This window comes from Pongo pygmaeus, chromosome 16 (assembly GCF_028885625.2).
Source record: "Pongo pygmaeus isolate AG05252 chromosome 16, NHGRI_mPonPyg2-v2.0_pri, whole genome shotgun sequence".
Taxonomy (NCBI): domain Eukaryota; kingdom Metazoa; phylum Chordata; class Mammalia; order Primates; family Hominidae; genus Pongo; species Pongo pygmaeus.
The window spans coordinates 107,470,982-107,495,090 of record NC_072389.2 but is presented as its reverse complement, the minus strand read 5'-3'; the positions used below and the strand labels follow the sequence as shown (position 1 = coordinate 107,495,090).

The 24,109-nt window shown below is 41.6% G+C and overlaps 1 protein-coding gene across 3 annotated transcripts in view; it reads left to right on the top strand.

The window, feature by feature from the left end:
- The window catches only part of TARS3 (threonyl-tRNA synthetase 3), a 70,462-nt gene that overhangs the window by 12,549 nt on the left and 33,804 nt on the right, over nucleotides 1-24,109 (top strand). For 2 of the 3 annotated variants that reach the window (XR_008494075.1, XM_054450444.1), the window contains exons 6-10: nucleotides 2,937-3,054; nucleotides 6,151-6,215; nucleotides 7,958-8,036; nucleotides 9,483-9,629; nucleotides 10,706-10,804. Coding sequence is in view for 2 of the 3 variants with exons in the window: in XM_054450444.1 (XP_054306419.1) it covers nucleotides 2,937-3,054; nucleotides 6,151-6,215; nucleotides 7,958-8,036; nucleotides 9,483-9,629; nucleotides 10,706-10,804 (508 nt within the window). In the remaining variant the exon portion in view is untranslated. The remainder of the gene's footprint in view (nucleotides 1-2,936; nucleotides 3,055-6,150; nucleotides 6,216-7,957; nucleotides 8,037-9,482; nucleotides 9,630-10,705; nucleotides 10,805-24,109) is intronic. The other variant, XM_063653081.1, reaches the window with a different exon arrangement.

Here is a 24,109-nt window from a genome sequence, read left to right as displayed (position 1 = left end):
GTTTCAATTGTATTGTTTTGTAATGGTTATATACTAGCTTAGTAACTATATACTGTTGGCCCTTACCTAATGTGGGGTTAGGGGCACCGATGCCCATGCAGTTGAAAATCCGAGTTCAGCTTGTGATTCCTCCTAAACTTAACTAATAGCCTGTTGTTAGCTAGATGCCATAATGAAAACATAAACAGTTGAGTACCACATACTTTGTATCTTATGTGTATTATATACTGTATTCTTACAATAAGCTAGAGAAAAGAGATGTTAAGAAAATCATAAGGAAGAGAAAATGTATTTACCATTCATTTAGTGGAAGTGGATCATTATAAAGCTCTTCATCTTCACGTTGAGTAGGCTGATGAGGAAGTGGAAGGGTTGGTCTTGCTGTCTCGGGGTGGCAGAGGCAGAAGAAAATCCACATATAAGTGGACCCATGCAGTTCTAACCTTTGTTGTTCAAGGGTCAACTGTATTGCATAATATGATTATAGATTGGTTGACCAATTTTGAAAATTATTTTTAGTTTAGAAATGGTCTAAGGCATTTAACTAAACATTATTTTTAGTCAAATCTAGTTTAGATTCAAGAGATACTTCTAAGATTGTTTTCTTTTTTGTCCCCAGAAGAATATGATGTGCTATTTATGTAATCTTGGACTTGCTAGAGCATGGTATTAATTAAGACCAGAAGTGAAAGCTTAATTCCTAGAGAGAGGTTAGTTTAATTCGCTCCACGAAAATCAAGGACATCGTTAACCTCAGCCAAACGTCTCACATAGTTGAGTGCCGGACAGGGATGTGTCACAGACGCGTCACATTCCATAGGCCTATGCTTGAATCGTTAGCAAACAGCCAGCCTCGTCCACCTCCTGCCGTGAATTCCTCATAGCTCTTAAGGGTACCTCCAGCTGCCACAACCAAAACCTCTGATCCTTCTACTTCCTCCCTCCTCTTCACCACCACCCCACCATCCAGTTGTTTAATCCAGTTCTGCCAATTTTATCTCCTAAATAGTTCTCCCACCCCCCTCTGCTTCTCTCACTTCTGCCTTAAGTTAGCCCCATGGCATCTCTGGCCTGGATGACTATGGTGCATTTTGTCTTTACCTTCTCCTGCACACTGCTTAATGACCTCCCCAACCAAGCATCCAATGCTCTGTAGCTACTACTTACAGACTTGCCCAGTCTGAACCACTATTACTCACAACCGTGAAACTGTTTACCTACAACACTTCTGATCTCAAAGGTGTGGGTTTTTTTTCCACATCAACGGTCAGCGCTCCAACTCTCTGGACACCAACGAGATGTCTAATGATTAAACTCAATTCTGACACTCTCTACCCTGAGTTAGTGCAGATCCCCCAGGTCAAAGGCTCAGTCCCACAAGACTGCCCCCAATTCAGATGCCAGCTGGAAGTCTGAGCCTTCCATACTTTTGACCTACAGGCTACAAATCCGGAGTTCCCATGACCCCATCTTTGGGTTCAATAATTTGCTAGACTGGCTCACAGAACTCAAGGAGGCACTTTACTTATCTTGCCAGTGTATTATAATGGATGTTACAAAGGATAGAGATGAACAGCCTGATGAAAGAGATGCTTATGGTGAGGTATGTGGGAGGGGCGCAGAGATGCCATGTGTCTCTGGGCGCCATGCCCCAAGCACCTGGATGTGTTCAACAACCTGGAAGCTCTGTGAGTCTCGTTGTTTAGGGATTTTTATGGAGGTTTCATTATAGAGGCACAATTGATTAAATCATTGACCATTGGTGATAACCCAATCTCTAGCCCCTCTCCTCTCCCCAAAGGAGGTGGGTGGGGGTGCTGAAAGTCCCAACCCTTTAATCATGCCTTGGTCTTTCTGGTGACCAGTTCCCGTTCTGAAGCTACCTAGATGACCTAGCCACCAGTTATCTCAGCAGCACACAAAAGACACTCATATCACTCCAGAGATTTCAGGATTTTAAAAACCATGTGCCAGAAATCTGGACGAAGACCAAATCTATGTTTCTTATTGTATCACAGTATCACATCCAGTTCATCTCTTGTTAACACGGCTCCAGTATTCGTTCAACAAGATGTTTTTGCTGCCTGCTGTGTGCTCTGTGCTGGGTGCTGGTGATTCAGCAGTGAAGGAACCAGTCTGTCCTCATGGAGCTGACAGTGTTTGGGGGAAGACAGCAAATGCACAAGCAGCCATCTGCTGCCTGGTGGTAATGACTATAGGAACATCAGCCAGGTGTGGGAGGTGTGTGCCGTGACAGGCAGGTGAGCAGGAAGGAGCAGGTGGCATTGAAGCAGACCGGAGTGGAGGGAGGGAGCAAGCCCTGAGGATGGGGATACTTATGACATCTGCGGGGAGAAGGTTCCAGGCCTCTGTGGGACTGTCCTGGTGTGGGGACATGTGTGGCTTGTTTGAGGAGTGGCAAGGAAGCTAGTGTGGCAGGAGGGAGTGAGCACTGACCAGGGGGTGACTGAAAGGAAGTTAGTCCATGCATAGCGGAGGCTGAGTGCCGCTGGGAGCACCACGACTCTGCAGTCCACACAGATCTCTCCCAGCCTTGGTTCCATAGCCAGTGAGGGCAGGGACTTGATGAGCACTCCATCTGGATCTTGAGCAAAACTAAAGTATGTGAAGGGTAAGGAAGACCGCACAGAAGAACAGGCCTCAGAGGAGCTCACAGTCCACCTGGGTGTCTCCTAGCAGGGCTTCCTGCTCACCTTGCAGCAGAGGAGAAATGAGGCAGGTGGTGGCACCTGTTGATGCCCAGTCTCCTTCATTGAGACACAAGAGTAGTGACTGTATGAACATTTGACTTTCTGAAGTCCTGGAACAATAAGACAGCAGATTCAAATGTGTCACTGCTGAGGCTCCAGGACAAAGGGAAGAGGGAATGCATAATGTCTGGAAGATGGATGTCGGTTCTCTGCTCTTCTTTTTAGAGCAGTGTCCAGCACAGAACTGTCAGCCCTGGAGAATATATGTAAAGCCATCATAAAAGAAAAGCAACCTTTTGAAAGACTAGAAGTCAGCAAGGAAATCCTCCTGGGAATGTTTAAGGTAACTTGGGGAAACTCCTAAACCTCTTACTAAGAATATTAAAAATCAGTGTAGACTAGCTTCCCCACCTTCCCCCAAATAATTAGCTGTTGCTCACCAAATTGTTCTAATTCTGTTAAGCTGCTGTGAGGTTGTTACCAGTTACTTGCTGTGACATTTCCCTCCCCATCTATTTCCTGAACATTTGAGGGGAGACATAGGTAGGTAAAGGGCCAGGTGAATAATTTTCACATGTGTGTTTATAAATCTGATTAATTCTGAGTATTGTGAATATCTGTCCCCTAAATTCAACAATATTTATAATCCCATATAAAATGCTGCCTTTTTCTCTTTTCTGTGGGAGTTTTCTATTAACTTTTGTTTCAGATTTTAACCTAGAGTAACCTGTGTAAAACAGTAACTTTCTCTTTATATTTTTTTGACCAACGACTTAAATATATTTCTGATTTTATGTTTTAAAACATACATATTGGAGAAAACATACATTTTGTTTTTTATTTTTTGGATTTTTTTTTTTTGAGACAGAGTCTCTCTCTGCCTCCCAGGCTAGAGTGCAGTGGCACTACCTTGGCTCACTGCAACCTCCGCATCCTGGGTTCAAGCAATTCTCCTGTCTCAGTCCCTCAGCTGGGACTGCAGGCATTGCCACCATGCCTGGCTAATGTTTCTATCCTTTTAGTAGAGACGAAGTTTTGCCATGTTGGCCAGGCTGGTCTTGAATTCCTGACCTCAAGTGATCTACCTGCCTCAGCCTCCTGAAGTGCTGGGATTACAGGTGTGAGCCACCGCGCCCAACCAAAAACATGTATTTTGAAAACACAGTATTATTAGTTTTGTGGGCTTGAATAAAAAAATAGAGTTGGTTTTGGTAAAAAGTTTCAGTATTCTTTTTTGTGCAGTAAAATACATAACATATAAAATTTACCATTTAATCCTTTCTAAGTATACAGTTCTGTGGCATTAAGTACATTGACAATGTTGTCAAACCATCGCCACCACCCAGCTCCAAAGCTTTTTATCTTGCCAGTCAGAAACTCTATACCCATTAAACATTAGCTCCCCATTCCCACCCTGCCCCCAGCCCCTGGCCACCACCATTCTACTCTCCGTCTCTGAATTTGGTTCCTGTAGGCACTTCATATCAGTGGAATCATGACAATATTTATCCTCTTGTGACTGGCTTGTTTCACTCAGCAAAAAGTCCTCAAGATTCATCCATATTTTAATGTGTGTCAGAATCTCCTTCCTTTATAAGGCTGAATAATATTCCATTGTACAGATAGACCACATTTTGTTTATCCATTCATCCACCTATAGACACTTGGGTTGCTTCTACCTTTTGGCTGCTATTGTGAACAATGCTGCTGTGAACATGGGTGTGTAAAGTTCTGTTTGAGTCTCTGCTTTACTTCTTTTGGGAATATACTTAGAAGGGGAATTTCTGGATCCTCTGGCAGTTCTGTTTTTAAGTTTTTGAGAACTCCCCTTACCATTTGGTGCAGTGGCTACCCCATTTTACAGTCCCACCAGTGATGCACAAGGGGCTCAGTTTTTCCACATCTTTGCCAACACTTGTTTTATTTTTTTTAATCATAGACATCCTAATGGTTGTGAAGTGGTATCTCATTGGGGTTTTGGTTTTGATTTGCATTTCTCTAATGACGTAGTGATGGTGAGCATCTTAATGGTTGTGAAGTGGTATCTCACTGGGGTTTTGGTTTTGATTTGCATTTCTCTAATGACGTAGTGATGGTGAGCATCTTAATGTGCTTATTGGCCATTTGTGTATTTTCTTGAAGAACTGTCTTTGGAGAAATGTCTGTTCAGCTCTTTTGCCCATTTTTGAATTAGGTTTTTTGTATTTGAGTTATAAGAGTTCTTGATATATTCTGAATATCCATTTCTTAACAGATATGTGATTTGTAAATATTTAATTCTGTGGGTTGCCTTTTTTGTAGCTACTTTTAAGAACTAAACACAATCTTTGTTAAGGAAAATGATTTGATGTGAATATATAGATATGAAACAGCTAAATCATACAGATATGGGTTTTTCTCCCAACAACTAGCTCCTTTAAATAGTTATTTAATATAAAGTGCCTTGTATACCCTGATAATAATGATGGAAGCAGAAAAGAAAGGAAAAGGAAAAGAAAAGAAACCCTTAGTTTTATAAATATATCATCATTACTATAAACTTTGCTTTTATTTTTATACAAATTAGTAATAAGCTGTGTCCTGTCAGAATTTTATTGATTAATGTAGTTAAAATGAGATCTTCTAGAACAGTACTGCCCAATAGAAACGTAATGGAATCCACAAGTCTGAGCTACATGTGTAACCTTACATTTTATGGCAGCTACATTTTAAAAGTAAAAGCTGCAATTAATTTTAACAAATTTTTTAACCCAATATATAAAAAGTATAATTTCAATGGTAGCCAGTATAAAGAATGATTAATGAATGATTTTATTCTTCTTTTTGCAACATTATACTTCCAAAGTCCAGTGTGTTTTATACTCACTGCACATCTTCTTTCAAATTAGTGGCATTGGAGGCCAGGTGTGGTGGCTCACAGCTGTAATCCCAGCACTTTGGGAGGCCAAGGCAGGTGGATCACTTGAGGTCAGGAGTTTGAGACCAGCCTGGCCAACATAATGAAACCCTGTCTCTACTAAAAATACAAAAATTAGCACATAGTAAAAATAGAAAAAATAAAATACAGGCATGGTGGTACATGCCTGTAATTCCAGCTACTCGGGAGGCTGAGGCAGAATCGCTTGAACCTGGGAGACAGACGTTGCAGTGAGCCAAGATGGCGCCACTGCACTCTAGCCTGGGTGAGGGAGTGAGACTCTGTCTCAAAAACAACAACAACAACAACAAATTAATGGCGTTTGAAATTCCCAGTAGCCACGTGGCTTGTGGCCTCCATGCTGCACGGTGTCGCTCAAGGCTGTGAGCTGTTTGTATCCCTCGTGTCTCAGCACCTAGAACATCAGTAGATGACCTTTCAATGTTTCTTGAAAAAAAGTAGAGTTGTTTTCTTCATTTAAACGTTGTGTGTAATAATGTGTAAATATGTTTTGCTTTGTAGTACAATAAATTTAAATGCCGCATTCTGAATGAGAAGGTTAACACTGCAACTACCACCGTGTACAGGTTTGTGTCCACACGTTAAATGCCGCTCAGTGGTAAACTTGAAGGTGTTAGCAGTAGAGGCCGAGTTTGTTTTCTGGTTGGAGATCGATTTTTCAAGTTGTGTAGTTGATGTTCTACTGTAATTACAATCTTCAAAATGTTTTCACTAAGGAGAAATGATTATTTTCCCCTTTTTAGTAATCAGGACAGTACTGAGACCCATATTTTGTTTCCTGGGTGTCAGCTATAACAGGATTTTTCTCCATGTGAGTGATACTTTTGGGAAAGGAGTTTCTATTCTGTCCTTCCACGTTCCTATTAATGTGGCAGTGGGGGCCATTACAAGCCATCTCCTCGGCAGTGATTCTCTGCCTCATACTTACTGTCCAGAGTGCAAGTGTAGAAGAGTCTGCCCCATTGTCCAGAGTCCAAGTGTACAATCTTCATGCATTAGCAGGATACTCATGATGAGACAAAAAGAAAATACTGGAAAACAAGGGCAGGATCAAATGTAAGAGGAGACAAGCGAAGTTAATACCAGAATCACTTAGCTCTGTTCGTTTAACCTCAGGTTCCTGAGCGCCTTTTTATTTATTCATGTGTATACGCCTTATATGTAATTGCTGTTCCCCTTTCCGTGTGTTCCGGCCATCTGGGTGCTGCGAGGACTATCACAGTACCGGCTTAGAAGACCTGGTATTTATTTAATTATAACCACAGATATTCTCCCTCGTGGTACTTAGTTTCCACAGTCAAGGACTTATGGTTCTCTGGTTTAATTGTACTGTAAGTAAAATCATATGCCTTTGTGCAAAGCTGTGCATGGTGCATTTCTTTAAAATAAATGAAAATGTAGAAAACAGGCTAAGTTTTAAATTTCTGGCTTCTCATGCTTGAGCTGTTGGGTTTTAGAACCTTACTTAGGTCAATATTGACACTTTTTGTAGTTTTTCAGTTTGAATGGCTTGTATTTAATTTTTGAAAACAAAAAAAGTAAAGCTTTTCTTTTATGGCTTTCTTTTCTTTTTTTTTTTTTTTAATTTTTTGAGATGGAGTCTTGCACTGTTGCCCAGGCTGGAGTGCGATGGTGCAACCTCAGTTCTCCGCAACCTCTGCCTCCCAGGTTCAAGTGATTCTCCTGCCTCAGCCTCCCAAGTAGCTGGGATTACAGGCACCCACTACCATGCCCAGCTAATTTTTTATATTTTTTAGTAGAGACAGAGTTTCACTATGTTGGCGAGGCTGGTCTCGAATGCCTGACCTCGTGATCCACCCGCCTTGGCCTCCCAAAGTGCTGGGATTACAGGTGTGAGCTGCCACACCCGGCCCTGTGGCTTTCTATTTAAAGGTTAGAGTATTGAAGCCTTTCATGCTAATTTGGCATTCCTTCCTTTCATCTGAGTGTGGCTTACAAGGTCTCTCCCTGGAAAACAATACACAAAGACTGGCCATTGAAAGAGATGACATTTTCGTGTTTGCCAGTCTGTAAGCCAGTCCCTTTTTGTATTCATTGTAATTTTTAAGTTTTTAATCAGAGAATTGCATAGTTTCTTTCAGAAGATGTTCTGTGGTTTTTGAATCCAGAGGGCAGAGTGGACTCTGAGGCTAGATGAATCGCCTCTCTCCTTCACCCTAAATTAAAAATGGCATTGCTACATATAAATAAGTGAAGCTCTACCTAAAACATAGGATATTATGGCTTGTAATGAATAGTCCAAAACACTGTAACTGTGCCTGAGCGTGTCCTAAATATTTCATTGTAGGTGCGGTCCATTAATTGACCTTTGCAAAGGTCCACATGTAAGACACACTGGAAAAATTAAAACCATCAAAATTTTTAAGGTAAGGATTGATTTTTTTTGAATACAGTAAACTTAAGGTGCACTAGCTATTAAAGGATTTCAATCATATCTTGTAGTCTGAACATCATGATATTTTAAAATATTTCATTCTTATTTGATGAAAACTAATAAAATCATTTAGAATTTTGATAATTAGAACACTATAGGTAGCTTTTATCATTTTACCTTACTGTAAGTGTTATAACATTTCTTTTTCATACAATATTTTATTTTATTTTTTATTTTTCTGGGACAGAGTCTTGCTGTGTTGCCCAGGCTGGAGTGCAGTGGTGTGATCTTGGCTCACTGCAATCTCCGCCTCCTGGGTTCAAGCGATTCTCCTGCCCCAGCCTCCTGAGGAGCTGGGATTACAGGCGTGCACCACCACACCTGGCTAATTTTTGTATTTTTAGTCGAGATGGGGTTTTACCACGTTGGTCAGGCTGGTCTCGAACTCCTAACCTCGGGTGATCCGCCTGCCTCGGCCTCCCAAAGTGCTGGGATTATAGGCATGAGCCACTGCACCTGGCCTTCTTCATACACTATTTTAAAGTATTGTTCTGTATACTGTGGTTTTCTTGAGTAGCCCTGATGTGAGCCAGAGTGTTTGTCTGCATGTGAAAGTAACGCACTGCGGGATAAAGAGAACAGCAGAAGGGATGTGATGTTGTAATGGAGAGAACATCGCTCTGGGATTAGGAGGCATGGGACTCACTTGCCAGTCCCAGCCTTTCTTGGCTTTGATTTTCTTACAGGTAAAATGGGGCTGGCTGATGGCACTGTTCTTAATCATTGACTGTAGGTCAGCAAGACCAACCTTTACTTCCCTATACCTACTGTCTGTTCTGCCCCGTCCTTGGTGATTATGATTGCTGCTTAGCCTTCCCTCCTGTCTGTGCGCTCTCACTGTCATTCCCAGAATCCGTAGCAGACTCTACATAATTTGCTGGTTAATGGTGTAATTTAGGCTGGGAAGGTTTTGTTAGAATCCATTTTAAGATTGTTCCCAGCACTACAAAAAGTCTTCTTTAAACTTTGTTGATTTTGTTTGTTTGTTTGATTTTGAGAGAAGGTCTTGCTTTGTCACCCAGGTTGGAGTGCAGTGGCACAAACACTGCTCACTGCAGCCTCAACCTCCTGGGCTCAACAGTCCTCCTGCCCCAGTCTCCTGAGTAGCTGGGATTACAGGCATGTGCCATCGTGCCTGGCTAGTTTTTGTATTTTCTGTACAGATGGGGTTTTGCCACGTTGTCCAGGCTAGTCTCAAACTCCTGAGCTCAAATGATCTAACCACCTTGGCCTCCCGAAGTGCTGAGATTATAGGCATGAGCCACCATGCAGGGCCGCTTTGTTGATATTATAGTGGAAAATTGCGTTCATATTTAAGAGCAGTTTTACTTACAACTGAATGTTTGATGTATTTACCAAAATCCTGTTTGATATTTAGAATTCCTCAACATATTGGGAGGGCAATCCCGAAATGGAAACATTGCAGAGGATCTATGGAATATCCTTTCCTGATAACAAGATGATGAGAAACTGGGAAAAGTTCCAAGAGGAAGCAAAGAACCGAGATCACAGGAAGATTGGGAAGGTATGCCCCACATCTTAATCACTAGAGATGGAATCATGAGCCAACATAGGAATGTTTCTGTCTCACAAAACTAAGTTGCTTTAAAAATAAGATTTCTTCTTCTCTTCTATTTTGCTGGCACTCATAGTCTGCTGCTGAGTTCTTTCATTTTAATACCCCAGATGTCTTCTAACCTCTTTCCTTCCTATATCTTTTATTAATTTTTGAAAATTGTACCCTCCTCTTATTTGTGTCATGATATAAAAATAAAGTTGTTTTTGGTGAAACCCCACCTCTACTAAAAATACAAAAAAAGTAGCTGGGCATGGCAGTGCGCGCCTGTAGTCCCAGCTACTCTGGAAGCTGAGGCAGGAGAATCACTTGGGCGTGGCAGCAGAGGTTGCAGTGAGCTGAGATCGCGCCACTGCACTCCAGCCCGGGCGACAGAGTGAGACTCAGTCTCAAAAAAAAAAAAGAGTTGTTTTTCACATTCTGTGCACTTCATAGCATCCTTTGTATCTGGGAGACAGAGCAGCGTGTAGAAGGAAAAACTCAAATTGGAAAGCAGCTCGGCCTGAGCTTTAGGCCCAGTCCTTGTACTCACTAGTTGTGTTAGATGATGGGCAAGCCCCATGTCCTTGTCTTCCTTGCTGGGTAGCCTTGCAGGGTGGCTGTGAAGACAGAAACTGGGTGATGGTGCCTGGTACAGGATAGGCTCTCAGTAAGTGACAGCCATGATGATGATCATCATCACCTAAAGCCCACCTCCTGCGATGACCTTTTTTGGTCTTTTTACCATGTTGTCTCCCCATGAGTGCCATACTCCAAGTGCGCCAAGTAAGAAAATTCGCAGAAAATAGCAGAAGGTGAAGTAAAAGCTAAGTTCAAAGCTAATTAGGCATAAATATGAATGGAAATTTTACATATGCTGTTGCATGCATTTAGGTATAAGTGTTGAATGGCCTTGGAATGTCTGTTATTAGAGAAGATGGAAATAACTGAGTATTATATGTTTTATTCCCAGCATATCATGTGTGTGCAGTAAATATTAAGCAATAGCAGATGACATTTGAAATGCAATTATTGTTTCAATATAGGAACAAGAACTTTTCTTTTTCCACGATTTGAGTCCTGGAAGCTGTTTTTTCCTTCCCAGAGGAGCCTTCATTTATAATACACTTACGGATTTCATACGAGTAAGTTAACTTTAAAATGTTTTATTCTTATTCAGTTCCAGTTTACATTTTTACTATTTTCTGTCATAATAAAGTGGTCAAGCATTTCCATTAATTTTACTTTGGTAACATTAATAAGAATTTTGAGGTTAAAAGTGAGATACTGGCCAGACACGGTGGCTCACACCTATAATCCCAGCACTTTGGGAGGCCGAGGTGGGCAGATCACCTGAGGTCAGGAGTTCAAGACCAGCCCGGCCAACATGGTGAAACCCTGTCTCTACTAAAAATACAAAAATTAGCCGAGTGTGGTGGTGCACGCCTGTAATCCCAGCTACTCGGGAGGCTGGCAGGAGAATTGCTTGAACCTGGGAGGCAGAGGTTGCAGTGAGCCGGGATTGTGCCACTGCACTCCAGCCTGGTGACAGAGCAAGACTCTATCTCAAAGGAAAAAAAAAAAAAAAAGTGAGGTACTAGATTGTACCTTCTAATAATAACATGGAGATAATTTCTGTTTTCCCTGAATACATTCCTGGATTTCATAAAATTCACTTTTTGTCCATATAAGTTTCTAAACCATGTAGAATATAAAGGTAAGCATTAGACTAAGTGTGGCACTCCCTGTGAAAAAGAAGAAAGGAGAAAGTGCCATCTCTGATACAGAGTGTTAAACCATGAAGCATTGCTTCTCCAAATGTGCTCCATGGGCCACTGATGCTTCCCTTTGCCTATAGCATGACTCCCAGGTGATTTGGCAGCTGCAGAGGAAAGAGGAAAAAACCAATAGTGCAAAATACCTACCTGTAATACAAGTTCATAGGTGGGAAAGTCTTTAGTATTTACATGATAAGGACTGTGTAGATAGTGTTCAGAGGTGATCCGGGTGGACTACTGGGATTACATTTCCATGCTTGCACTGTTTTGTCTTTCCTATAATCATTACCTAAATTTTTCATTTACTTAGATTTTTATGTGCCTACCACTAATTCATGCTCAGATTTCTCTCAAAAACTACAAATCTCCTTGCAACATATTCTGTGATGATTCAGGTAATTGCTCAGTAATTTTTTTTTTCAAATTTGGTCCTACTCCAGAATTAACTTGCTACTAAGATTCTTGCAAACCTGATGGCTTAGGACTTCTTTTCATCATCATCTTGGCCGCTCCCCTCATGTCTCTTCCTATGCTGAGTCCCTTTTCCTGGTCCCTGTCTGTCTCTTCATTGCTTATCTTTAATTCTCATTTGGGGATCACTTTCTTCAGTAACTTTCTGAGAAGAGAATCCATGGCATGTGGCCTGCGCTGGTTATCCTCTGTTTGCTTCTCCACTCTTTTTCGCCTTCCTTTTCTTCTTGTGCGGTGCCCCTGGAGGCTGACCTCTCTGTGTTCTATCACCTGGGGTACACATCTTCCAGTAGGGACTGGCCAATGCAAGGCAGTGGTAGGAGATCAGAGGGCGGTGGAAGAGACTTGAAGAATCACTGAAGATTATCAGAGATTTAGATTTAGGCAGGTGGTGATGACCATCACAGCTGCAGATTTGGATGTGCTGTCTTTTCTGGAAAATCACCATGGCCCCTGGCACCTTGTACTCTCAAGTCGGGAGTACAATAGATGGAGAATAAACGGAAAGCTTTTACGGTGGCATTAAGGGGATCTCTTATTTTTTATAGATGCAAGACAGATGTGGCTGAGGAGCAGGAGCAGGGCCTGAGTGTGAGGGTCACCAAACTGTAAAGGCATTTAAATGCACAAACCCAATGATCTCTTATTCTAAGGTAAGGGCACTGCTTAGGAAGGCATGGGTCCCTGAGGCTTGGAATGGGGATATTTGACAGACACAGATGACACTGAGAACTTTGAATTTCTAGATACCTTTGTCTGAAGGAATTGGCCTTACCCTGAAAAAAACCGTTTAGGGAACTCAGCTGTTTTTTCTGTTGGTTTTTTGTTATTATGGTTGTGTCACTTCCCATATCAAGTAATATTTTATTAGATGCCAAATATGATATTTAATTTAAGTGTAGAGGCTCTAGATGATGTTATCTCCCACTGGAGCATTCACCCTCTGCCACTATTAAAGACTGATCATTCAGTTCAATCAGAGATTGCACTGGGTTAGGGCTGGCTCCCATTTTAATAAGATTCAACTTTTGATTCCTTTTTCTAGGCCATGACCCCCTTGGGTTTCCAATTGACAGGCTGGTGGGTCTATGTCTTTTCAGCCCCAAAGGACTGTAGGGAAGTCCATTCTGCTCTTCCAACGTGTTCTTTTCTTAACAAATAATTCCAGGGCTCATCTAATTGCTACATTGGCTCAAAAATCCAAGATGTCATCTGAATCAGGCCTAGATGCAGATGAGGCTCCTCAGGTGCAGTTTCTTGGGAGCAGATTATCAAGTACGTTTCCTCTACATTTTAAGACCTGTGAACTAAAAACTCAAGTTATCTATCAGCCACCTCATCCTCCTATCTCCCTCACATTATAAAATGGTGCTTGAGGAAAATAATGCAGTAGTCTTATTCAAAAAGGAGGGGGGTAGAGTAGGAGGCACATAGTAGTCACCATCTGTAGAAATTCTGGTATCTACCAATCATCACTGCCCCAGGGTCAAAAGATACACTTTGATTAAGATCCAGTTTTGCTCTGCCTGGCTGTGATTCTGCCCTCTAAGTCATTCTTTCTCTTCCATAAGAAATGGCCCATATGTGCTTTAGGGTAGCTTTCTTTTAAAAAAAAAAAATTTATTTATTTTATTTTTTATTTTTTATTTTTCTTTGAGATGGCGTCTCGCTCTGTTGCCCAGGTTGGAGTGCAGTGGCATGATCTTGGCTCACTGCAACTTCCTGCCTCCCAGGCTCACGCCATTCTCCTGCCTCAGCCTCCCAAGCAGCTGGGACCCCAGGCGCCCGCCACCACGCCAGGCTTTTTGTATTTTTAGTAGAGACAGGGTCTCCCTGTGTTAGCCAGGATGGTCTCGATCTCTTGACTTCGTGATCCGCCTGCCTCAGCCTCCCAAAGTGCTGGGATTACAGGCGTGAGTCACCGTACCCAGCCTGGGGTAGCTTTGTTCTCAACCTGATTCATTCCTGTAGAAGGCTGGGGGGATCCAAAGCCCTCATTTCATTTTGTGCTGCCTTTCAATCTAAGCTAGTACAATTCCTTTAAAAACTTTGTGAGGCCTTTTCTATAAATTTATCATCAACACGGTTAGATAAAAGCCACATCCACATCTTTCTGACACAGATCCTTCTTTGCCTAGGCGGCTAGTATGAGACAATAGTATGCTGCAGAGTCTTCAAAGCCTTCGTGTTTAACTGAAAGGGTCTACAAAGCACACTCCTAAGACTTTCAGAAGCCTTACTAGATGCACTTACAGTGGATCATTCTGAGGTTTTCACAGAGTGCCTTACAGCCCCGCCCTTAAGATCTTTACCATAAGACTGTGTGCTTTGATGATTATAATCTGAATTTGATCCGTGTCCTGAAGCCTCATGAGTCTTTTTTGGGACAGTCTAAGGATAAGAAGGTTTCATTTTTGAACCCAGCAGGTCCTGGTGGCTTTATGTTTCCTCTAAACTTGGCTCAAAAAGTTAATTAGTTTCACCTTTGGTTTATACCTCTTTTCTTGTATTTTACCGTACGGAGCCAAAAATTGGCTGTCATTTTCTACGTTCTGCCTGGACATCTCCCCAGCTAAGTCCATGAGTTCTTTGGGTACCCTTTCTGTTTCCGTGTTACTTCTGGTGACAGTGTTACCCACCATCTGTTTCTGGCACCTCGTAATAAGAATCTCTTCTAGCTTCTGCCCACCACCTGGCCCCAAAGATACATGTTTTAGGTTATTGTTATGTCAACTGAAGAATCATGAGGTTCATAAAATTATAAAGGATAGCTTCATTTCTTCTGAGGGGTTGCAGCCTGAAATCCTGCAGGCTGGGAAGCTTCGTAGCTTCTGGCAGAAACCAGAAGCAGGCATTTCAAGGGAGGGAAAAGTAAGACAGGAATTTATGCTGATGAGATTGGCCAAGTATAAATATTTAACAGGTTATAAGAAGAGCTATGAATATTCACAAAGGGGGGACATGTATATACATAGTAAGCAAACATGCATGTTACATGCATCCCTTGTTCACTTTGGGGTGGAGACTTAATGCATTTAAATTAGGCTGTATAACCAAAAGGTCAAATGGAGGACACAGAGGCATCCTGTGTGCAGCCTTTATAAACCAACCAGAACCAGTACATGGTGAGTGGTCTTTTAACAGGAAGGAATGCTGCTCAGTTGTGTAAATCAGTGGTGGAACAAGTCTTTCAAAAGGGCTTGTTTCTGTTTAACTCTTAGGAATGAAAGGCTAATGGTTGTTAGTGACAGAGTGGGTATAATTAGGCATGTCCAACCTCCTGTCACTACCAGTAACTCAGTTTTTAAGGTTTCTCTGGGGTCCTTTGGCCAAGAGGGTGTCTGTTCTGTCAGTTGGGGAGCTTAGGATTTTATTTTTATTTCTCAGTTATAGCAGTACCTACATCCAGTGCAAAATTCTGTTCTGGATGGCTATTGCAGCATAGCAAAGTATCCCAGAACTTAATAGTTTAAAACTGCCATTTCATCATTACTGTCTTTCATAGTTCCAAATTTTAGGCTCCTCTGGGTGGTTCTTGGATTGGGTCCCTTACATGACTGTATTCAGGTAGAGTCTCATGCCAGGGTTATTGATTGAAGAATGTCCCCTTCCCATCATAGAAAGACGAAAAACATCAGGCATTGGCAAGAATGTGGAGCAAGTATAACACTTACTGCTGGTAGGAATGTAAGTAGAAGTACTTTGTAGCAGTTTGGCATTTCTTATAAAGATAAACGTGCCCCACTTTTTTTTTTTTTTTTTTTTTTCCGAGACAGAGTCTCGCTCTGTGGCCCAGGCTGGAGTGCAGTGACACGATCTCAGCTCACTGCAAGCTCCGCCTCCTGGATTCATGCATTCTCCTGCCTCAGCCTCCCGAGTAGCTGGAACTACAGGCGCCTGCCACCATGGCCTGGCTAATTTTTTTGTATTTTTAGCAGAGACCGTGTTAGCCAGGATGGTCTCAATCTCCTGACCTCGTGATCCACCCACCTCAGCCTCCAAAAGTGCTGGGATTACAGGCATGACCCACCGCTGAGCCCGGCCTTTTATTTTTTTATTTTTTTATTTTTTTCCTAAGACGGAGTTTTGCCCTTGTTGCCCAGGCTGGAGTACAATGGCACGATCTCAGCTCACCACAACCCCTGCCTCCCAGGTTCAAGTGATTCTCCTGCCTCAGCCTCCCGAGTAGCTGGGTTTATAGGCATGCACCACCACACCCAGCTAATATTTTTGTATTTTTAGTAGAGATGGGGTTTCTCCATGTTGGTCTGGCTGGTCTCGAACTCCCAACGTCAGGTGATTTGCCCGCCTCAGCCTCCCAAAGTGTTGGAATTACAGACGTGAGCCACCACGTCCAGCCCCCACTTCTAATTATCCCAAGATAAATAAAAACATATGCCCACATCTACACAGAGACTTGTATTTGGATGTTCATAGAAGCGTTACTTATAATATCACAGAACCAGAAACAACCCCAGATTCAGCTTGTGAAAGGATAAACACAATGTGGTAAGTCCATGCTGTGGAATACAACTCAGCATTTACAAGCAGTGAGATACTAATACACACATGAAGGAGGAACCTCGAAAGCATTGTACTAAGCCAAATAAGACAGTCAGAGAATACATAAGGCACCATTCCATTATATGACATTTCAGAAATGCCAAAACTATAGTGACAGAGAGATGATCAGGAGTCCAGCGGGCGGAGAGAGGGGATTGACTCCAGAGCGTCAGGAGGGAAATTCCTGGAGGGTAGGAATGTTCCGTATCTTGATTGTGGCAGAAGTTACGTGACTGTATACGTTTGTCAAAAGTCATTGAATTGTACACTTAAAATTGGTGCATTTTATGGTGTGTAAATTATACCTCAATAAAGCCATTTTGTGGTAAAATACACATAATATAAAAATTTACCATTTTAACTATTTTTAAGTGTGCAATTCATTCTCACTAAGTACGTTCATGTTACTATGCAGCCGTCATGGTCCATCTCCAGAACTCTTCATCTTGCAAATCCGAAACTCTCCAGGACTTTGTCATCATCCTACACTTAATCTCTGTACCCACTAAACACTAACTTCCATGCCTGCCTCCCCCAGCCTCTGGTAACCACCATTCTCGTTTCTGTCGCTATGAAATTGATTATTTCTAGGTGTCACATATAAATGGGTTCATAGGCTATTTGACCTTTTGTAATAAAACTATCTTTTTTAAAGTCGACTTTGGTGTTGACATAGGCAAGCTAGCTTTCTTACATTAGTGTTTGCATGATATATCTTTTCCTATCCTTTTATTTTCTGCCTCTGTTTCTATATTTAAAGTACGTTGCTGGAGAAAAGAATACTGTTGGGTCTTAATATTTTTCAGTCTATCTGCCTGTGTCTTTTTTCCTCTCTGCCCTCCTCCATGTGCCCCAGGGTCCTCCCTGAGGTTCCAGTTGGTTCTATTAGTCACCAGCTGGTAGAGGGTGTGCTTGTGGGACAGACTCTCAGTCACAGCTGGGCTGCCTCAGGTGCCATGGTCTGGTCCAATATCAGTAGCCTTTGGCTTGGTGCTGAGTCCTAGTCCAGTCAGTAGTAGCCAGAGTGCTGGGGCTACATGGTGCTGAGCACAGTGGAATATATGGCTGCATTCCACCAGGAAGCATCCTTTTCCTCAGAACTGGAACTGCTGCATTTCTGTGGAAGGGATATAGGAGGCCAGGATGGGCTGGGTGTGCACACTGTTCCCACTGAGGGAAATTTCAGGATTTCTGAGTTTTTGACTCAGGTAAAATGACCTCCACTTAGGTTTAAGTAAAGGCAAGTGAACTTTTGTTTGTATGTTGGTTACTGTGTGGACAACTGACAGTGAATAAATAGATCTTTTTGTTACTCTCCTTGAATTTTTTTTCCTTGCATTCTGGAAAATATCTGTCAGCTGATTCTTTCTGTACTTTCCTTACCTTTTTTTAAATTAATTTTTTTAAGTTGTCATGCAGTAAAATTTACACCTTTTGGATAGCATGCAGAACTGTGTTATCACCTCAACAATCAAGATACAGAATAGTTCCATCATTTTACTAGAGTAAATACCTAGGAGTGTGATTTCAGGGTCATATGGTGATACGGTTTGGCTGTGTCCCCACCCAAATCTCACCTTGAATTGTAATAATCCCCAAGGGTCAGGGGTGGGGCCAGGTTGAGATAATTGAATCATGGGAGTGGTTTCCCCCATACTGTTCTTGTGGTGGTGAATAAGTCTCTTGAGATCAGATGATTTTATAAAAGGGAGTTCCCCTGCACAAAGTCTCTTGCCTGCTGCCATTTAAGATGCGCCTTTGCTTCTCCTTTGCCTTCCACCATGATTGTGAGGCCCCCCCAGCCATGCTGAACTGTGAGTCCATTAAACCTCTTTCCTTCATAAATTCCCCAGTTTTGGGTATGTCTCTATTAGCAGTGTGAGAATAGATATGGTAAATTTAAGTTTATAAGAAAATGCCAAACTATTTACCAAAATGACTACTGTTTTGCATTCCCACCAGCTATGCATAAGGGTTGCTTTTGTAAAGCTCATCTCAGTCACACCTTTTGCATATCCTGAAATCTGCCTGACTTGTTGATGCATGTCTTGAAACCATGGAGTGGAGAGGGGAGTGGCTTCTCTTGTTATTATATTAATAACCCACTTGGGGAATTTTTGCTTCCTCTTCACACAACCTTAGATGGAGTGAATTTCTAAACCAAGCTTGTCTTTGTGAACGTGGCAGGCCTCAAAACATTCAGCTCTTCTGCAGGGAGAGTCCTGAAAGATGCACTCCAAGGGTTTAACTGAAGAGAGTCTAGCAAAGGAAATATTTATGGAGGTATGGGCCTGGCTAAGGTAACTAACAAGGGATGCTAGAGCACCCAGGGATTCCCAATAGCAAGGATCCCTTCCCCTCCATCACTAGGCCTGCAGAAGTGAGGAGATGGAGTAGTAATACCAGAACCCACAGAGAACTTGGAGCCATGGAGGAGAGGCCACTCAACAGAAGCTGTAACTGCAGAATGCAGCCAGAGCCTGAAGAAACCCACAGCAGGGAAGAACCAGGGAAAGAAATATCCAGACCTCTCTCTTCCACCACCCTATGAATCCTTTTGGAACTTCCCATTGGTCAGACCCAATCAGAAACCATATGGAAAGTATATTAGCATGTCAGGATTCTCCACAGAAACAGAACCAACAAGATATATAGAAAAGAAGAGATTTATTATGAGGAATTGGCTGTGTGATTATGGAGGCCAAGAAATCCCATGATCTGAGGGTCCAAGAAAGTTGGAGATGTAATTCTAGCCTGAGTGCAGAGACCTAAGAACCAGAGGAGCTGATGAATCTAAAAAAAGGAGAGAGCTCAGGTACGTACACAGAGAATTAAACAGTGCTTACCATGGTCAGGGGTTGGGGAGAAGAAATGGGGAGATATAGATCAAAGGATACAAAATAGCAGATATCTGGGACCAACAAGGTTAGAGATCTAATATAGAACATGAGGACTAAAGTTAACAAAATTATATTTTATCAGGGAGTTTTGTTCAGTAATTAGATTTTAACTGCTCTTGTCACACACCAAAAAGGTAACTCTTTTACTATTTATTTGTGTCCTATAACATCATGTTGTGAATCTCAAATATAAGTAATAAAATTTATTGAAAAAAATAATTTTTTTATTTTATTATTATTATACTTTAAGTTTTAGGGTACATGTGCACAATGTGCAGGTTAGTTACATATGTATACATGTGCCATGCTGGTGTGCTGCACCCATTAACTCGTCATTTAGCATTAGGTATATCTCCTAATGTTATCCCTCTCCCCTCCCCCCACCCCACAACAGTCCCCAGAGTGTGATGTTCCCCTTCCTGTGTCCATGTGTTCTCATTGTTCAATTCCCACCTATGAGTGAGAACATGCGGTGTTTGGTTTTTTGTTCGTGCGATAGTTTACTGAGAATGATGATTTCCAATTTCATCCATGTCCCTACAAAGGACATGAACTCATCATTTTTTTATGGCTGCATAGTATTCCATGGTGTATATGTGCCACATTTTCTTAATCCAGTCTATCATTGTTGGACATTTGGGTTGGTTCCAAGTCTTTGCTATTGTGAATAGTGCCGCAATTGAAAAAAATTTAAAAGGCTGGGCATAGTGGCTCACTCTTGTAATCCCAGCACTTTAGGAGGCTGAGGGGGTGGATCGCTTGAAGCTAGGAGTTCGAGACCAGCCTGGCCAACATGGTGAAACCCTGTCTCTACTAAAAATACAAAAATTAGCCAGGCATAGTGGTACACATTTGTGATCTCAGCTACTCAGGAGGCTGAGGCAGGAGAATTGCTTGAACCCAGGAGGTAGAGGTTGCAGTGAGCCAAGATTGTGCCACTGCGCTCCAGCCTGGGCAAGAGAGCAACACTCTGTTTCAAAAAAAAAAAAATTATAAATACTGAGGTAATAGTTCTACTTATAAGACTGATACCCATTGGCCGGGTGCAGTGGCTCATGCCTGTAATCCCAGCACTTTGGGAGGCTGAGGCGGGCGGATCACGAGGTCAGGAGATCAAGACCATCCTGGCTAACACGGTGAAACCCCATCTTTACTAAAAATGCAAAATATTAGCCGGGCATGGTGGCGGGCGCCTGTAGTCCCAGCTACTTGGGAGGCTGAGGCAGGAGAATGGCGTGAACCCAGGAGACGGAGCTTGCAGTGAGCTGAGATCGCACCACTGCACTCCGGCCTGGGTGACAGAGCGAGACTCCGTTTCAAAAAAAAAGATTGATACCCATTAAATAATTTTCATTGCTGAAGGAAATGTGAGGAAACAGTTATCATATACTTAGAGAGAAAGTTTAAATTGCTACTAATCTGGTAATAAATATTAATGTGAAAAAAATGCACCCTCCTAGCAATATTCTTAGAAAGGAATCTAAAATATACAATTAAAATCACATAGAAAAAAACTTTACTGCAGAATAGTTTGTAGTATTCAAAAATGAAAAGTCTAATGTTTCTCAATAGTAGGATTAAATACTTTGTGATATATCCACACAATAAAGCACTATGCAGTTACTACAAAAATGTATCTGTGCATACTAACTTGAAGGGGGGTTCAGTATACCTCACCGTTGAAAACTGGAAGTTACAGAGTAAATGTATAGTGTATCCTTTTTTTAATAGGTAAAAGCAAAAAACAAAAAAATCCTGTATGTGTGTTTTGTGTTTGCACAGTCATGGAGAAGAGGGTTGAAATACAGGAACAGCAGCCCATTAGCATTATCTCAGGGCAGTAAAGGGGGGAATAAGAGAAAATGTTCAGGTTTTCTTTATACACCTTATTTTTTTTCTACATGAAACATAATTTAAGCATGTTGTATTACACTATTGTGTTTAAAATAAAAGTATATATTTTATAAAATAAAAAAATAATAATCACAGCAAGTAAGCCTTCTGTGGAGCCCACAGAAGTCAGCTTTGGGGGACACAGTGCAGGGCAGAGAAGGAAGGAAAATGGGCCAAGATGAGGCGGGACAGGCAGTGGCAAATGGAGAATAACCAGCCTGGCTCACCCCCTGTGCCTCTCAGCACATTCTTGCCTTTTGCTTGGAGGACACTGAGGACATTGGTTTCCTCCCACAAACTCTGATCAGCCGATGTATCATCATGTGGTGATGTCATTTCAATTTCATCTAAATCTGAATTGTGACATTGGCCACCATGAGTGCCCTTCATGTAAGAATGCAAGGAAAAAACATAACTAAATGTAACTATTTCAGACTCTGTAGATGGACGCTAGGGCCAAGCTGATACATCAGAGCCTTCTTTTCCCATCACTCATTCCACGTTCGCCTTATCCTGGTGGCACCCCAGATGGGCATTGTTTTATTTGGTGGGTGCATTAGTTTCCTAGGGTATTATAACAAAATACCATAAACTAGGTGACTTAAAACAACAGAAATTTATTATCTCCCAGTTTTGGAGGCCAGAAGTGTGAAATCAAGGTGTTGACAAGGCTGTGTTCCCTCTAAAACCCATGGGGGAATCATTCCTTCCTTGCCTTCTCCTAGCTATTGGTGGTTGCCAGTCATCTTTAGTGTTCCTTGGCTTGTTGAAGCATCATTCCCATCCTCTGTCTTCACGTGATGTTCTCCCTGTGTATGTTTACATTGTCTTCCCCTTGTGTGCATCTGTCTCTGTGTCCAGATTTCTCCTTTTTATAAAGAGACCAGCCATATTGTATTAGGATCTACCCTAATGATCTCATTTTAATTTGATTACCTCTATAAAGACCCTACTTCCAAATAAGGACACATTCTGAAGTACTGGGAGTTGGGACTTCAAAATATCTTATTTGGAGAATACAATTAAACCAATAATAGTGGATGGCCCCAGTCTGTCCTTAGGATCCAAGTTTTTAGTAATGCTCTTTGTGGGGTTTCGGGGTTCCCACTGACGGTTGTTGCTAGATGTGTGGATATCGAAGGCTCCCCACTGAATTCCAGACATAGTCCTTCTTACTCCATTGTAAGCAATACAACTTCTCCCAGTAATTGCGATCAAGGGTAGTAAGTCTTTCCCCGAGTAACTGAGATCAAGGGTAGTAAGTCTTTCCCCAAGTAATTGGGATCAAGGGTAGTTAAGTCCTTTTCTGCCTATCAGTTCTATAGTAAAGGGAGCCCCTAATGGGCAAGGGACAATCTCAACTCCCAAGCATGTCTCAGTTTTTGGTGAAAACATACTTTGGGCACCAAAACATGTTATCGAAAGATTCCAAAGCTCCAAGGATAAAGAAAATATCCTAAATGTTTCCAGAGAGAAAAAAGCCACAGACATAGGACTGGGTATCAGAATGGCATTGAAATTTTCAGTGGAAACACGGAAAAACAGAAGACAGGAACAATGCCTTAGTAATGCGAAGCCTAGAAATCTATACCTAGTTAAAGTAGCTTGCTTCTGGGTTTCTCCCACTGCCAATTTAGTTTTGGCTTTCCTAGGTCTTCTGAGGCAATTAACACTTGATCACCTACTTTGCAGATTCTAAATTACTATAGCATTCATCTTCTCTCCTATTTTCTTTGTCCTGGTAGATTTATGCTCTTATAAAAACTTTCTTTACTCTTATTTTAATGGGGTTTTGGAAAGGAGCTGTTTATGTGGAATTGCCTTATTTTTTACAATGAGAAATTACTTGAAAACAATTTTATGACACTGATTCTTAGAAGCTATTTAGATGTTTTTAAGTGGCCAGATCACTAGGTATGGGTAGAAATTCAGCTCCTTCAATAACCTAAACTATTATTTCCGGGATGAAATATGATTTTTAATGTTCCAGATGAGTTATCTGGATTTCTTCAGGAGACTGGACTGAGCTGTGAACTGCTCAATCACTGAGAGTTTACTCTTTCCCAGCATTAGAGAACGAAATTAATGGCATGGCATGAGACATATTTTACTCCCCAACTTTTTCTCTTGAAAAGTTCAAATCTAGAGAAAAACTAAAATGCAGTGCAATGAACATCCATATTTCCTTCATTTGGATTCATCAATTGGTAACATTTTGCCAGTTTGCTTTATCTGTCTGTTATTTATATGTGTGTGTGAGAGACAAAACAATATGTGTATTACAATATGGAGAGATACAGCAGCATAATATCTTATATATAGATATTTCCTATATATTTATGTAAAAATATAGTAGTTGTTGACACTTCATCTCATAGGGATTATATTCATTAGTTTGTGCTGCTATAACAAAGTACCCTAGACAGGGTAACTTATAAACAACATAAGGGTATTTCTCACAGTTCTAGAGGCAGTAAGACTAAGATTAGGGTCCCAGCATGGTTGGGTTCTGGTGAGGGCCCTCTTCCAGGTTGCAGACTGCTGACTTGTTGTAACCTCAGATGGCAGAAAGAGGCCCAGAGAGCTCTCTGCGAATCCTTTTGTAAGGACACTAATAATCTCATTGATGAGGGCTCTACCCTTATGACCTAATCACTTGTCGGAGACCCTACTTCCTAATACCATCACCTTGGGGTTAAGGTATCAATATCACAATTTTGGGGGAGACACAAACATTCAGTGCATTGCAGGGATAGTTTAAAATCATTTCTAAACATCTCAAGAAGACATACATTCCTGACGTGGTTGCATTCAGAGTGAATTAAAAATGCATTGAGCAGTATCT